General features: G+C 50.9%; 2 protein-coding genes across 2 annotated transcripts; both read right to left on the bottom strand.

The window, feature by feature from the left end:
* Positions 1-173: 173 nt before the first annotated feature.
* On the bottom strand, positions 174-5,217 carry LOC138838834 (V-set and immunoglobulin domain-containing protein 2-like). The gene is made up of 7 exons (XM_070038209.1): positions 4,854-5,217; positions 4,218-4,381; positions 3,654-3,861; positions 2,527-2,685; positions 1,372-1,491; positions 1,124-1,268; positions 174-360 (listed from the first exon to the last, which is right to left on the bottom strand). Exons 1-7 carry the CDS (start codon positions 5,083-5,085, stop codon positions 228-230), a joined length of 1,161 nt encoding a protein of 386 aa, XP_069894310.1. The 5' UTR covers positions 5,086-5,217; the 3' UTR covers positions 174-227.
* Positions 5,218-5,958: 741 nt separating this feature from the next.
* Positions 5,959-15,020, bottom strand: LOC138838838 (endothelial cell-selective adhesion molecule-like). The gene is made up of 7 exons (XM_070038217.1): positions 14,821-15,020; positions 11,189-11,376; positions 9,806-10,010; positions 9,486-9,641; positions 8,092-8,214; positions 7,175-7,301; positions 5,959-6,849 (listed from the first exon to the last, which is right to left on the bottom strand). The coding sequence occupies exons 1-7, from the start codon at positions 14,888-14,890 to the stop codon at positions 6,534-6,536; spliced, it is 1,185 nt and encodes a 394-aa protein (XP_069894318.1). The 5' UTR covers positions 14,891-15,020; the 3' UTR covers positions 5,959-6,533.
* Between the last annotated feature and the right edge of the window lie 529 nt (positions 15,021-15,549).

Below are 15,549 nucleotides of genomic sequence, written 5' to 3' on the forward strand. Positions count from 1 at the left end.
ACAGGGGAAAGGGACTTAGGTTGAGCCCCTTACCCTTTTGATCCAATCAGACTTCCTGCTTACCGCATGGTCTTGGGGAACTGTAAGCCTGTTCCTTATTGGTAATGCTCTTTGGACAGCCTAGAGGACCTGGCTATACCGGCAGTAAGAAGGAGGCGATATGGTACCCAAAGGCTTTCATTATTGAGATTCCCTCCCTTATTGCCCTCAGCGATCACGAAGAGGGGTCATACAACCATAGAGAGCTTGGACTTGGTGGTTGTCGCAGTGCTAGCAGATGGGGACCTCTCCAGGAGGCCTTTGCTAGAATCCGCCTTCACAGACGCTTGCTCAGACATCCCAGGAGCCACAGCATCTTCTCTGAAGGAAACAAACATGTTCTTAGGCTGACGCACCCTTCAGAATGCAGTCATCTTCTAGCCCAGTGACTTGAATTTTATTGCCATAAGAATCATCTGTAGAACTTTGAAGAAGATTCCAGACTCTATCTGCCCCCAACACACACACACACACACACACACACACACACACAATTTTGCTCCAGAAGAAATAGAAAGCAGCCAGAATCTCAATGTTTTGCAAATTCTTGGTGACTTACATCTAAATGTAAGTCACACGAAAATGTTGCTCTGGTCCCTATTCTTGGACTGTACAACTTGCAACTTAAGCAGATGACAGAGGTGGCTTTGGCCTCCTTTCCTGATTGTCCCACACAGAAAAACTAAACTTAGCCAAATGATCAGGACAAATCCAATTCTGGGTATTCACCTCCCACAACTACTTCCTAGTGGCATGTATGTATGTATGTATGTATGTATGTATGTATGTATGTATGTATGTATGTATGTGAGCATGGGAAAACAAAATGTTTTTTAAGCATGAGGAAAGTCAAGGAGATCCAGCAAACTCAGCCATCTGCACCTCAGCTGTGAGATCACTCTTCCATCCATGAAATTAAAAAGGTTATATTGCCATTGCTGCTGCCACCAAATGCCAGTGCTGGGCACCACTCCCTGCTCCTAAATACCTTTAGCCATGTCAGGTTTTGAGGGCAGGAGGAGCCCATGTTCAGTACAAGCCTTTTCATCACACCTCTCTCTCCATCACCCCTAACCCTACTCACCTCAGGTCACTACCCCCATATGTCTCCTTGGCCTTGGTCTTCCTCTCTTTCTGGATCCTGATCAGGCAGAATGCAGCAACTGATAGCAGAAGCACACCCAGGAGCACCCCAATCAGAGTCCCAGCCACTCGGCCTTCGGAGGAGCCTAAGGAGACATAGGAACCCCTCAGAGCTGCAGAACTCTGTTGGCTCATCCTGAGCATTTTGAAAAGCCTCCCCAAGCCAAGCCTTTGCCCAGCGTTCTTTACCAGTCACAGAGAGGGTCAGCTCACAGGATGCACTGCCCATCTGGTTCGTAGCCACACAGCGGTAGATGCCAGAGGAAGTCAGTGAGAGATTGGTGAGGATGAGCTGACCAGATACCTCATCTGCAAGATGGAGAGAAGGGGTGTGGTGCATTCATGCATGCAACTCACAGTGAACACTTACTGTGGGGATGGCACACTCCATTTTATCCTTACACCAATTCCGCCAGAGAGGGACTAACTCCATTAACTGATGGAGAAGCTGACTCAAAAAGTAAGTCATTTGTGGGAGATGAGCTGGAGTGGGATTCCAAAGCTATGGCCATTTCTATGTTCTTTCTACCCCACGTTGCTGCCTTGTCGAGGGAGAGGGAAGCGCACACGTGTGAAAGTGATGGAGGAGGATGCTTTCTGGCCGAGGGCAGGTTTCCGGTTAGGGGATAAAAGATCAGAATGCGAGATTCTTCTCTGAAAAGCCAAGCACTGGTGATGGCTCACGCCCCTGATCCTCACTACTTAGGAGGCAGAGATCTGAGGCCTGCAGATCCAAACCAACCAGGCAGAAAAGTCAGTAAGACCCCTATTTTCAGTTAATCAGCAAAAATCTGGAAGTAGAAGTGTGGTTCAAATGGTAGAACTCCAACCTTGGGTGAGAAAGCCAAACAAGAACATGAGGCTCGGAGTCAAGTCCACATGCACGCATCCCCACCACCACCACCACCACCACACATACCACTGGCTCTAGGCCTATCTGAGCCTCTATAAATTCTTTGTTTTGCTTTAGAAGGCAAAACAACAAGAAATAACCTGAGAGGAGGGGCCTGGACTGATAGGGTTTTTTTGGATTCAAGTTGGTCCCAGGAAACTCTGCCTCAGTTTCCTCTCTAGGCAGTTTGGAAGTGATTCATTTAAGAAATCTCTAGACACATAAGACTATTTCCTACCAGAAAACCAAGAGGATATTTAGCTTGAGTAATTCTCCCAAGAACCCAGCCACAGGAAGACAGACAGGAAGGGAACAATACAAGGAAGAGGCCAGGGAAGGGTATGGTAGTTGGTCTTCCATCCCTAGCCATGAGAATGTGAGTGTATGGTGTTCAGAGAACAGATCTGCTCAGGTCTCCAGTCTATCCTCTTCCTGATGCCCTGGCTCCTTACCTTGAACCATACTGCCAGGAGAAGGGGTAGGAGAAGATCCTAGACGCACCCAGTTGTACACTGGCCTGGGAGCTCCTTCAGAGGAACTACATCGCAGAGCAGCAGAGCCTCCCACTGAAGTTGTTCCACTCTGACTACATAAGGGGCGATTGGGAGGCACTGAAAAAAAAAATTACAGTGAAGTATTCTGTTTCCTGCTTCATTAAGCCTGCCAAATAGTGGTCCTCTTCTCTTCACTCACAACTGCATTGCCAGGAAGTGATTTCCACCATTGGAAATTCTGATGGTTAGAAAAAAAAAATCCTCATGCTGAGCCAAAATCTGTGATAATATAATATCCACCCATTGGTTCCATCCTCTGAGCCCACAAAGAGAAATGAACTTTCTCTTCCACATGACTGCCCTTCAGATATTTGAACATAGCAGACATCCCATCCTAGGTCTTTCTCGTTTCCAAAATCACATTCCTTGTTGCTTTAATAGTTTCTTCCAGTTGCTTACTCCTGAGTAGGCTGTGGTGTAAGGTGAGATGGAAGCTCTGGACACTAAACAGTCCTGTGAAAAAGCTAGATATCTATGGCTTGCGCCTGTAATCCTAGCAACCCAGTAGGATCGAGTTTGAAGTTCAGTCCAGGCAAGAATCACCAAAAAGACAGAAGTGGAGCTGTGGCTTGAGGATAGAGAACTATATTAGAGTGAAAAAACTAAGGGACAGCACCCTGAGTTCAAGCTCTAGTACTGACACACATACACAGAAACTTTTGTTCCTTTTATGACTTCCTTTCTCTGCCAACTTACATTGTGAGGGCTGGAATCCAAATTCAAGATACCAACAGGAGGCTCTGTACTGGTGGGGCTATGACTCAGATCCCCATATATGAGAAGAGCTTTCTCTCTTCTCTCAATCTTTTGCTATTAGGTCCTAAGGGAGCAGACACTGTGAAGAGTGGAGTCTGACCATCTAAGTTAGAATTCTTGGAAAGTAGGTATTATTTTCCCCCTTAAACCACAGTTGTGTGCTTGGGCTGTAAATGCAAATACAAGGAGACTTTTCTGGGGCTGGTGCACATTTTCAGGGTACATAAGTGGTGGTGTGGTGGGCAGGGGGAGTCTCCAGTTTGTCTTACCTAACACAGTAAGGTTGATTAACCCCAACCCATTGGTGTAGAAATCTGGGGGGTTGTTAACATGGCAGAGGTAAGTTCCAGTATCAGAGGGATGGACATCAGTCAGTTTCAGGGTGGCCACTCCTCCTGTGGGGGGATTCTGGAGCAAGCTAGCCCTCTTCGCCTTTGAACCAGTGGGATACAGATTGCCATTGGTGAAGTAGAGGATCTGAGAAGGGGAAGAAGACAAACACATGCGTCCCCTTTTCAATCATGGTCCTTCCACACAGAAGTGGGTATAAGGCCCCTTGCTGCCAGAGAGATGACATTTTGTATCTGTAGCCTAATGGGGACAAAGTAGTACCCAATCAGTATACCACCCCCAGGGGCAGTGAGTTTAGTCACTGCTACAGTAATTGTGTAGACCCTAGGGGTTGCTGGATCTGGAAACAATGGGAAAAGAAAGATCCAGGATCCACAAAGATGGCAGCCTGAGAAGGTCCAGCAAGAGACAACCACACCCCATCCTGGGAGAATTCCCTGTCCCTAGCCCAAGCCCACTGGGCACAGTGGCCCTCAGCTCACGGGTTGGGATGCAGAGACGGGCTTCCCAGGCTGCACGAAGCTCCACTCCAGGGCGAAGTTGTCTCCCACCGACGTGCTGTAGCTGCAGCGCAGCTCTGCAGTCTTGCCCACGGGCACACTCAGCTGTTCGGCTGGTACGGTCACCTCCACAGCTAACCCTGGGGCTGTGGATGCAAAGGGAAGGCCGGACCCCCATCCCGCTGATCTTGAGGGTCCGGTCCAAACTGGGATATCCATGCTGGGATATCTACGGGGACTCCCTGGGCTCAGCACAAATCCCTCCCAGCGATCCCTGTCTTCCCGAAACCTGATGTTTCCGGGAGGGAGGGACTTACACAGCCCAGTCAGGTTTTTGTGGGTAAAAGGGCTGAGACTGGAACAGGTATGAGGGTTTGTTGGCAGGACAAGGAAAAACAAAAAAAAAAACACACCCTGGTGGGTAGCCGGAGAGTCCAAACTCTTAGCCTGCTCTGGCTTCCCGCCTCTGCCCTCCAGGCCTTCAGCCACCCTACCCCCTCCCTCCCTGAGCCTCCTGGACTCCTAGGCAGCCCCAGCCCAACCCACAAGGACTGAGCAGGCCCAGAGGAGCCCAGTGCCCCTGTCCCTTGGCTCTGGCCCCGCCCAGCCCCTCCTCACCACTTAGGCACGAGAAGGCCAGCAGGGTCCAGCCAAGGGAAGGCCCCCCAGGGAACCAGGCCATAACTGCCCTTGCTGTGTTGGTCCTGGTGTCTGTCGGGGTGTCTGGTTGTGTGGGTACAGGAAGGGCAGGGGCTGGCAGTGCTGGGTAGGAGAGAAACTGGCTATCTGAGAGCAAACAAGGGGAGAGGCCAGCCACCACAGGCCAGCTCCTCCCTCCGCCAGGCCCCATTCTGGGATCACTCGAACCCTGCTTCCTCCTCCTTCCCTCTTCCCCCCAATTTCTGAAGCAGTCAGGCTGTGGAAAGGGCTCCGGGCATTGAGTGGCACAGTGAAGGCGAGGGCTCAGAACAGCCGCTGGCAGGGCAAGTGTCTGCGGAGGAAGAGGAGGCTTCTGATGATTAGACAGTTGCCAAATGACTTCAGCTCTTTGGGAGGCTCAAGACAGCCCCAGTTCTGGTTCCTCCAGAGATTTGTCTTCCTTCCAAGCCCCTCTGATTCACCACTTGGTGAAGGTAAGAGTCTCCATCCATCTCCCTGCTCTCAGAGTCACTCTATTCTATGGCCAGGAAAACTCCACTCTTGGCAGGAAAGGGCATGAGGGAATTCAGACCTCCTATGCCCAGCTCTCCCTCAGTCAACAAGAGGGTGTGTTTGTTAAGGATTTGGTGTTAGACAAAGCCTAAGTGAGGTTCCCCTAGAGAGCAGGAAGCCATGGGGGTACATGACCACCCTAACGGGAAACCTCAAGGCTCCAGCAGGAAGGCTCCAGCTAGTTCATCTATCTTTGCTTCTCAGACTGGATTCAGAACTCATTAATGTCTGGGTCTTGGTCTGGGTCTAGGGCTCAGGGCATGACTCAAGTGGTTGAGCAGCTGTCTAGCATGAGACTCTGAGCTCAAATTCCAGTACTTCCCCACCCCCCCCCAAAAAATAAAATAAAAAGATGACTAAAGAAAGGGCTCTGCTAAGCCAGAAAGGTGGAAGGCTCTGTACAAAGACTCTCGGGTACACAGCCTGGAAAATAGATCCTTCTGTTTTCCAAATGCCTGAAGCTCGATTTCTCAGAATTTTCAGTTAGAAAAGGCAAACTTCATACTTATTTTATACAAATGCATTGTATCTTTATTGAAATCTGCAAAACAAAAATCACAATTCAAGTTCAGTTTTTAAAATGTCTTCCCTAACCTGTGCCCCAACAACACTCAACCAAGCAAGCAGAAGATGTTTATCTTTTTTTTTTCAATTAAAAAAATGATCTTTAAATAGTTGTACAACGAGGTTTCAGTTCAACAGGTCAGTTTAAAAGCTGGAGTGGCAACAAAGGATAGTATTAGGTAAGAACATGGTACAGATGCTGGGGGCCTGTGGACTCACTGACTGGAAATCTCCACAGTCCTTAGAGGGTAGCCAGTCTCCTCAGCATTCAGCTGGCTTCATAGAGACAAACAGAGGGATGGAGGAGGGGGGGAGGTTCTCTCTGATCCCCAGGTTTTCCTCTTCTTTTCCTTTGACCTCCTGGACATTTGGGCTTACTGAGACCCAGCTGTCTCACAGTCAAGCATGGTGAGGGCAGAGGACTGGAAGCCTGGAATGTGGCTACCCTCCCCAACCCAGGCTTCTGTGCTACAGGATACAAGGAGAGACACCAGATCATTTGCCCAATGATTGCCTGAGTTGTCACACTAGAGACCCCGCCTGATTCTGGGCAGGCACCATCACAGGTACAGCACCCATATGGCTCAGGGAAGAGGAGGAAACTCCCCCAGGGGTCAGGGATACTGGCTGAGGGGAGGCCTCTTTTGTTCTGGGATGTTTTGGTGAGGACAGGGCCTGGCTAGAGAGACTGGGCGTGGGGGTCAATACACTGGGCCTAGGAGGGCCCTGGGGTGGCTGGAAGGCTCGTGCTGAGGTGACAGAGGAAAGAGTTCCATTCTTGGAGAGTGTGTCTGAGCCCTTGGTCCAGGGCAGGGTTCGGGGAGCAGTGGCGTCCTCCCTGGTTATCAAGGAAATAATAAGAGGTCAGAAGCAGAAGGAAGAAGAGGGTTTTCTACATGATCTATGTCTCTCTCTCTCTCTCTCTCTCTCTCTCTCTCTCTCTCTCTCTCTCTCTCTCCACACACACACACACACACACACACACAGAATTTCTCTCTTTTAATGGCTCTCTCTCTCTCTCTTCCTCCCCTCTTCCAAGCCCTCTCTCCTTCCTTTATAACTTCCTAGAGAAATGATGTTTTACTAACTACCCATCCTTCCATTAGGTGGGAGCCGAATTCCCAGATTCTGTTAGGAAGTTAGGAGAGACCAGGAACACTTACTTGATATCATTGGCCAGTTCCTCTGGGGCCTTGTCCCGGCGTTGGTACAAGAGGACTAGCCCAACCAGCAGCACCAATCCAACCAGGGTACCCACAACTGCTCCAGCAATTACTGCGGCCCTAGACTCTGCAAAAAGCTTCACGTCAGACAGGAATCCCCAGATGGACCCTACCCTTTTCAGTTTCAGTACCCCATGACCACATAATAGTCTCTTTTTAACACTGTTAAGAAGGGAAATGGGCCAGACAATGTCTATAATCCTATGTCTCATGTCTATAATCCTAGCTAATCAAAAGGCCGAGATCTGAGGACCATAGTTCAAAGCCAGCCTGGGCAGGGAAGTCCATGAAACTCTTATCTCCAATGAACCACCAGAAAACTGGAAGTGGTGCTATGGCTCAAAGTGGTAGAATGCTAGCGTTGAGCAAAAGAGCTCTGGGACAGTGACCAGGCCCTAAACTCAAGCCCCATGACTGACAAAAAAGAAAGAAAAGAAGAGAGATGGACCAGACACTGATGGTTCATGTCTATAATCCTAGTTACCTCAAGAGGCTGAGATCTGAGGAACATGGTTTGAAGCCAGGAACATCCATGAGACTTTTACCTTCAATTATCCACCAAAAAAAGCCAGAAGTGAAACTGTGGCTCAAGTGGTAGAGTGCTAAGAGACAGCACTCAGGCCCTGAGTTCAAGCCCTAGGACTGGCATAATTTTTTTTAATTTAAAAAAAGAAGGGAGATGGAGGGTGGTCAAGCAGAAAGAGGCCACTGACCAAACATTACAAACCTTTGACCAAGGCAAGCTCCCTCCCTTGATATAAAGAGAGATGTCAACAGACAGGCTTCCAACGCTCCATCTGCAAACCACCCTCACCATTGACCACACTTCTCCTTAACCACACTTACCCCTCACTGACCTGTGCTCACTTCCAGAGTTACATTGCACTGGGCACTTCCCACTATATTCTGGACTTTGCAGACATAGACTCCAGACATGGCACTAGAAAGGTTGGTGAGGGTTAAAGACCCACGCACAGGATCTGTGGACACAAATTTAGTTATCACCTCAGAGACCTTCTTCCCCAGGTGAGAAAAACAACCCTGTCCTGACTCTGCAATATCCTCTTTGACTCTGGGAGTTGCCACCTAGCTGTCTTCTGATGCAGGGAAAAATGCATCACAGCTAGCGTGCAGGGCTCTGTTCCCAACTGCGACCTGTTAGCCCATTACCTCCATTTCCACTCCTTACTGCTCCCAACTGATACCTTAACATAAACCTGTATACCTGTCCAATCCTTATAAGTAAGGAACCTATATGCAGAAAACTGAGCATAATTTTTTCTTCCTTCCTTCCTTCCTTTCTTTTTTTGTTGGTCCTGGGGCTTGAACTCAGGGCCTGGGCTCTGTCTTTGAGACTCTTTGTGCTCAAGGGTAGAACTTTACCACTTGAGCCACAGTGTCACAGCTTTTTCTGAGTAGTTTATGGGAGATGAGAGACTCATGGATTTTCCTGCCCAGGCTGGCTTTGAACTGCAATCTACAGATCTCAGCCTCCTGAGTAGCTAGGATTATAGGTGTGAGCCACCTTTTTTTTTTCCATTAAAATTTTTTTTTCACCTGGCACTGGTGGCTCACACCTGTAATCCTAACTATTCAGGAGGCTGAGATCTGAGGATTATGGTTAGAAAACAGCTCAGGTATGTGTTTGTGAGATTCTAATCTCCAATTAACCACAACAAAACTGGAAGTGGAGCTGTGGCGCAAAGTGGTAGAGCACTAGCTTTGAACAACAACAACAACAAAAAGCTCAGGGACAGAGCCCAGGCCCTGAGTTCAAGCCCCATGACTCCCCTCTCCCCCCCCCACCTCTCCCCAAAATATTTTAAGTAGTTGTATAAAAGAGTTTCAATTAAAGAGATCAGTTTATGAATATAATGCATCTTGATTAAAGTTACCCCTCCCAGCATTCTCCTCCTCTTCCTCCACCCAACCCTACTCATCCTTCAAGCTACCTGGCTCCATTTTCACTCTGAGTGGTAAGACTGTATTCTCCCATCTTTCCTCTCTCTATTCATCTGCCCCTCCCCCAATTCACCTCCAGCTCTGAGGAAACATGTTTCAATGTCCTGATAATTCATCTTGTTAAACTGTAAGTTAGCTGTTCAACGAAGTTATCCCATTGTAATCTACTGGACCCTAATTTTCACCCTGCTCCCCACATCCTCCTCCTCCTGAGTCTTTCCCATGGAGTCCCTCCAGTACCTCTTCCCTTTCCCCTTCCCCACACAGCCACCGGCAGACATTGTCTCACCTAAAACTGGTGGGTAGAAAATCTTGGAGGATGGGGGTAGCCGCTCCCACTGGTATTCTGCTAGAGGTTTACTCCTTGGGGAATGGCAGCTCAGGGTCACATTGGACCCCACACGGGGTACCCCCAGAAGATGGCAAGATGGAGGAGCTGGAGGAACTAAGAAATGGTTGAGAAGTTAAAACCCACACCCAGTGGGGCCCCGGGTTCTCTCTCCTCCCACCAGCAAGAATTACACTCAGCTCCCTTGGGAGAGAAGCATGGGGACCTTCTGACCTGCTGTGGTTGTGTGGGGAGCGGGGAGGTGGTTGCTTCTCACTCACCCAGCACATTGAGCTCTATGGTTTTGACGCTGTTGCCCCAGTTGGTGCCATGACTGTCTTGTACATTCACAGAACAGCGGTAGGAGCCGGAGTCTTTCTCTTGGAGGGCTTGCAGGAGCAGGGACACATTCCGGGAGGGCATGTTGTAAACCAGAGATGCCCGCCATGTTGTGGTTGACAAAACCCCATTGATATATGACAACAGCTGAGGGGAAGGGTACACACAGGAGGCACACACAGGACACCTCCTGTTATTATCTGTGATGCCCTGTCCCTGCTGGCTTAGCCAGTTACCTTCCCCCAAACTGGCCTTCACTTGGCTCCTCATCTGCCCCCACCCTTCTGACCTGAACTAGCTCCCGTTCAGCCCCAGCCACACGCTCATTGTACCAGGTCTTATAGACAGAGCAGCTGTGGTTTCCTCTCAAAAGTTGCACTGTGTGTTTAGGAGGGTGCCATAATAGGAGAAGGGAAGATAATGTAACAGGGAATATATATGAAAGAAATTTAGACTGCAGAGGCGATCCAGGCTTTGTAAACCTGGAAACTTATATAAATGGAAGGTGGGGGGTGGTGGTGGTGGGGGTTATGTTGTACCTTTAAGTTAATGAAGGTAAAATACCTTTAAAAAGCTAACAAATAAACATGAAGTTCAACATCAAATGACTTTCTTGAACTTGTTTTCCAGGACCTTTGGGAGGAATTTCTGCAAGTGATGGCCTCGTGTGTCATGGAAAGGCAGGAGGTTATTGGAGCCTCCCTTTGCCTCTGGGTATAGAGGTACCTTTAGGAATCGAAGTGGCCTGTACTTGGTACTACCCAAAGCACAGAGAATGGCCAGGTGCTGGTGGTTCATGCTTGTAAATCCTAGCTACTCAGGAGGCTGAGTATCTGAGAATCAATGTTCAAAGTCAGCTGGTGCAGCAAAGTCTGGGAGATTCTCATCTCTAATGAACCAGTAAGAAGACAGAAGTGGAGGTATGGCTCCCGTTGGGGGAGCTCCAGTGTTGGGTGGGGGGGAGGAGTATGGAGAATGTTAACACAGAAACAGCTCAGCTTTTTTCTTTTTTTTTTTTTTTTTGCCTTAAGCCTTTCCTTTTTCATCATGAATGGCTCCAGCATCCACTTCCACCATAGCAAGCAAATGTCTGCTTTTGTGGTGCTTTGATTGTTAGATTTCTAGGGGAATCTAGGGTGGGGAAAGAAATCTCTGGGGAAGTCTGCAAGATAAGAACAAATACACCGTGGACACTTGGTGTTCCCTGAAACTCCTTCCCAAATCCCCAGCCCTTGATCACCCCTCCTCCGGTCCACAGCCCTTCCCTCCATCCCCAGCTGAGGACCTCTGCTTGCCACTCACTGGCTGGAAGCTTTCTCCCTCACCTGGTCTGAATTTTTCCCTTTTTGTTCCTGGAACCAGATCACAAAGGGCACCTCCCATGGCTGGATATCAGGCATCTCCCCAGGCATAGTGTACCAGACTGGGAACACCACTTCTGCCCCTTCTACCGCCTGCAACTTGGTGAGGCCGGTGGGCACATGCAGCTCAAACTGGGCCTGAGATGGGGACACTGGAGACAAAGGGAGGAAAGTGAGTACGAAGGGCAGAAGGCGGGCTTCCTGTTCAGCTGAGAACCTACCTCATGAGACCCACGAAGGTTCTGCAATGAGAGAGGACAGTAGCCATGGAGACACATTCCTACATGTTTATTCACATCCCACGGCATTGATCCTTTGCACCAAGATAGGGTAGGGAGCAGATTTCCAACGAGGAGAGGAAGATCTTAGGAGCAAGGGCAGATCTATTGTGTGTGTGTATGTGTGCCTGTCCTGGGACTTTTTTTTAAATTTCCTCAAGGCTATCAACTGTACCACTTGAGCCTCAGCTGCACTTCCAACTTTTTGGTGGTTAATTGGAGATACAGTCTCAATGTCTTTCCTGCCCGGGACTAGCTACAAACAATGCTCTTCAGAGCTCAGCCTTCTTTCTGAGGAGCTGGGATTACCAGCATGAGTCACCTCAAGGTCTACTACTCTTGATCTATGTAGTACATTTGCTCCCCTAATCTCCTTTCTTGGGCTAAAGGTAAGGAAAAGTGGCCAACCTCACCCGGCCACCAGGACTCCATCTGGTGTTCTCCACCTGACAGCAGCGGCTTATGAAGCAGCCCAGACACCCATTCGGCCCCTCGGCTCCTTCTGAACCACTGGTAGCAGGAGAGATCCTAGCAGCCCAGCTACCCTCTCTCCATCTGTTGACTGCCATGCTAAGAAACAGAAAGCTCTAGAGAGCCCTTTTGGGGTCAGGGCGCTTGGGATCTGTTAGGTTGCACAGAATTACAGGCAGCATTGAGAGTCTGACAGGTGCCAGATTGTTCTAGAGCAGGGGAGGTCTGGGGTGTTAGTTTCAATGAGTTCAATTTGCTGTCTTTTTTATCCTTCAAAGGGGCAAAGGAGCAGTACTAAATCCTTTGGGTTAGTACTTGACCAAGCCTGAGGACCCTGGTGGCCAGGTAACCGCATATTTGAGATGCCACCTCCTGCAGGTGAGAGATGACCCAGATGCGGGGCCGAGGCCACCGAGCCACTCAGCTCTGAGCCCCTGTACAGCCGGGCTGAGATTTATTCTAAGGGTCAGGGATCCAGGATGCACACCACTGCCACTGCTTCAGAAACCCCCCATTCCTATTCCTTATCCTTCCCCAGCAACCCCCCCTTCCCATTTCCTGGCCAGTCCCTGTGGGCAGGGCAGGAAACTTGTGCCCTAAGATAAGAAAGAAGACAATGGGGGCCGCTGGACCGGAGGCTCTATGGCGAAAACAACCCTGGGCCTCAAGGAGCTCAAAGCCCCCTGGAGACCTGGCTCACAAGACGGACGCTGGTCACACCTGGAGCCTTTGGGCAGGCCAGTATCTGTTTCCTCCCGGAAAACTGTCACCAGGGAGGGGTCCGCTTCCATCCTCTCTCCCAGGTCCTGTGTTTATAACTGCATTTCAAATACATACATACTAATGGACACACCAAGTCAGCCTGTTTTACACCCTCAGTAGGAAACCAGAGCAGAAGTGGGGGGGGGGGGGCTGTAGTCTCTCTCCCCTGTGTTTAAGTGTCTTTCAAACTGGTCTGGGTTCTCCAGGGAGTTGTTGGGTCTGAGGGAAGGACACCCCAGAGCAGCAGAAGCAAGGGACCAGAGTGAAGGAACAGGACAGGGCCAAAGGATAGGGAAATGGGCCCGCTGTGTTCCCCAGGGCTACTATTTTTAGTCCCCCTCTTTCTCTGAGAAACTCCCCCAGCAGGCTTCTCACGCCCTAGGGGCAGCAGTACTGAGCTGTGGAGGAACCCATGGACCAAGAGAGGCAGTGGCAGGGTGCCGGTCACACACCAGCAGACCAGAGCCCATTTTAACCCATGCAAGGCCAGTGGGAGCTGGGCAGCCCTCATGGTGCCTGTGGGAACTTGACCTTCAGTGTGCCAAACTGAGGTTCGAAACTGGTTTAGAAAAAGGGTTGCAGTCAACCTGCAGATGATACCGAGGGTGCCTGGCAGCAAATGCAGCTTCTCCTCCCTTGTTGGAGACCCCGTATCCCAGCAGGAAGGGGGATTGGAAAGTTAGGGGAAATGTAGGAGGGAAAAAGGCACTGAGGCTTCAGGTGCAAAGGCAGAGCTGGAAGCCAAGGGGTTCTGGATCAGGTATACCAAGTCTAGAGGGCAGGAAGCTGTATACTTTGGGGAGATTGGGAGATACTCAGAAGACTCCTTTGTCTGGGGATATGAACACTTCATACCCTGAATAGACTGGTACGTAGACTACTCTAGGTAAAGGAGCTAAGAGTTCCCCATCATGGTAGCTGATTTTCACATTTTGGGGGGGGGGGTCCGGTCGTGGGGTCTGAACTCTGGGCTGGGCGCTGTCCCTCAGCTCTTCAGTTCAAGGCTAGTCGCTCTACCACTTGAGCCACAGTGCCACTTCCGGCTTTTTTTTCTGCTGAGGAATTGAACCCAGGACCTCATGCATGCGAGGCAAGCACTCTACAACGGAGCCAACTTCCCAGCCCGTGATTTTCACTCTTCATCCTTCCAATTCTGCTCTGGATTCCTCCAACTGAGAAATGGGTCAAAGCAGATGCCCCCAGACCCTGATGGAGACCCAAGGAGCAGCAGCAGCAGCAGCAGCAGTCCGGAAGGCAGCAAATGGAAAAGCTTGCTCCTACTAGGTCCTTGCTCCCTAAGATATAACATGGGCTCCCCCGCAGCTACTCTTAAAGTTAGATGGCCCCAATGCTTCCAGCACTGCTTAAGCACTTGCTCTAGGGTTTTCCCTTCCTCGCTCCACTCTTTCCCACTCCTTCCTCTTCCCCTGTTCCGGCTGGGTACGATGAGTCTGGGGGTATGATGTGACCACAGGACTCCTCTAGGCATCCCAATCCTTCCTCCATTTCCTGTGTCCATGACCTCATGGCCATTCTTTGGGGGCACCTCCCTGGATTTCCAGGGCAGGAAGCAGGAGGGGACAAGCGCAGGAACGGGGCTGGGAAATCGACAGTGAAGTAGGTGGCGTCCATGTCGAGGCTGGGGACCAACGTTTCACATTGGCTTGAGTTGGGGGGAAGGGTAGGTGGAAGAGAGAGGTCTGGAGTTAAATCCTTAAGCTCTTTAGTCAGTGTCTCGTGGAGACATCAGCTCATCCAGCTCTGCTGAGTGGGGGGTGGAGAGGGAAATGGTTCTGGTACCACATATCACAAGTACCCCAGTCTGGACCTGGAGATGAAGATGGCCTTATCCCCTGGCACCCCCTACCCCACACCCAAACTACGGGCTGTTGCTGCCATAGGATGCGGCCATCCCCATCAGCCAACAGTACCCCAGGCTGAGGAACGATGGGGGAGAGCCAGTCTCAAGCGGTAGGCCCACCCACCCAATTAAGTTCCTCATCCATGTTCAGAGTCCTCCTCCTACAGGGTCAGGTTCACCCCCTCCTCCATCCCCAGTCCTTCCTGGCCCCGGGTTTGACTCACCGACAGTACTCAATCCCAGGAACAAAACCCGCCACAAGTTGGTTGTAGGGAGGCCAGACAGAGGAATCATGGTCTTCCTGGCCCCAACCTGGTCAGGGACGACAGTCCTGGAGCACACTGCCCAACAAGGGCCAAGCTGCACGGCCACTGGACCGTGCGCGGGAGCCAGGCCACTGACAAGGGCAGCTCAAGTGTGCTGTGTGCTGGTGGTGGGGTGGTGGCCGCCGGCGACAGGGGCGGGGCATGGGGAGGGTGGAGAGGTCGCCGCCCGGGGGGCGGGGCGGGATGGCAGGACCCGTGGGGGGGGGGAGGGAGGGGAGGAGGGGAGTGCTCCCAGCGCTTGGACCCTGAGATCGGTGGCCTCAGCTGTCAGACCTCGGGCAGGGGTCGGATAAGTCGTGACATCTCACGAACTGACCCAGGGAGCAAGAAGGGACACTTGTGCGTCATACACTGCCCCCGGGAAGGAGGAAGGGGGTGACTGGAGGGAATCTGGAGAGTCTGAAGTCCAGCAGCGGCTCACACCTCTGACACTGTGAAGACCAAACCAGCCCACCCTGGGCTCGGCCCGAATAACCTGCTCCGAGCTTGGGGCTCTGACCGGGTCAGCCTTGGGAAGGCCGGGCAGAGCGCCGCGCGGCGGGAAGCGCCTCGGTCCGCAGCGGCCATCCACCACTTCCCTGCGCCGGGAGGGGCGGGTGCGCGGCCGGAAGGGCTCTGGCCGCACCC

This window comes from Dipodomys merriami, unplaced genomic scaffold, assembly GCF_024711535.1.
Source record: "Dipodomys merriami isolate MVZ:Mamm:240054 unplaced genomic scaffold, mDipMer1.0.p SCAF_29, whole genome shotgun sequence".
Classification (NCBI taxonomy): domain Eukaryota; kingdom Metazoa; phylum Chordata; class Mammalia; order Rodentia; family Heteromyidae; genus Dipodomys; species Dipodomys merriami.

What these genes read in the sequence shown, in the direction of transcription:
- LOC138838834 (XM_070038209.1), bottom strand. Translation starts at nt 5,085, where the DNA reads ATGGGGCCTGGCGGAGGGAGGAGCTGGCCTGTGGTGGCTGGCCTCTCC. An exon ending in CCGTCTCTGCATCCCAACCC is followed by an intron (nt 3,862 to 4,217) that starts GTGAGCTGAGGG and finishes TCCCCTTCTCAG; the next exon opens with ATCCTCTACTTCACCAATGG. An exon ending in TCCTGGCAGTATGGTTCAAG is followed by an intron (nt 1,492 to 2,526) that starts GTAAGGAGCCAG and finishes TCCATCTTGCAG; the next exon opens with ATGAGGTATCTGGTCAGCTC.
- LOC138838838 (XM_070038217.1), bottom strand. Translation starts at nt 14,890, where the DNA reads ATGATTCCTCTGTCTGGCCTCCCTACAACCAACTTGTGGCGGGTTTTG. An exon ending in CCTGGGATTGAGTACTGTCG is followed by an intron (nt 11,377 to 14,820) that starts GTGAGTCAAACC and finishes CTTTGTCTCCAG; the next exon opens with TGTCCCCATCTCAGGCCCAG. An exon ending in AACTCTGGAAGTGAGCACAG is followed by an intron (nt 7,302 to 8,091) that starts GTCAGTGAGGGG and finishes AGCTTTTTGCAG; the next exon opens with AGTCTAGGGCCGCAGTAATT.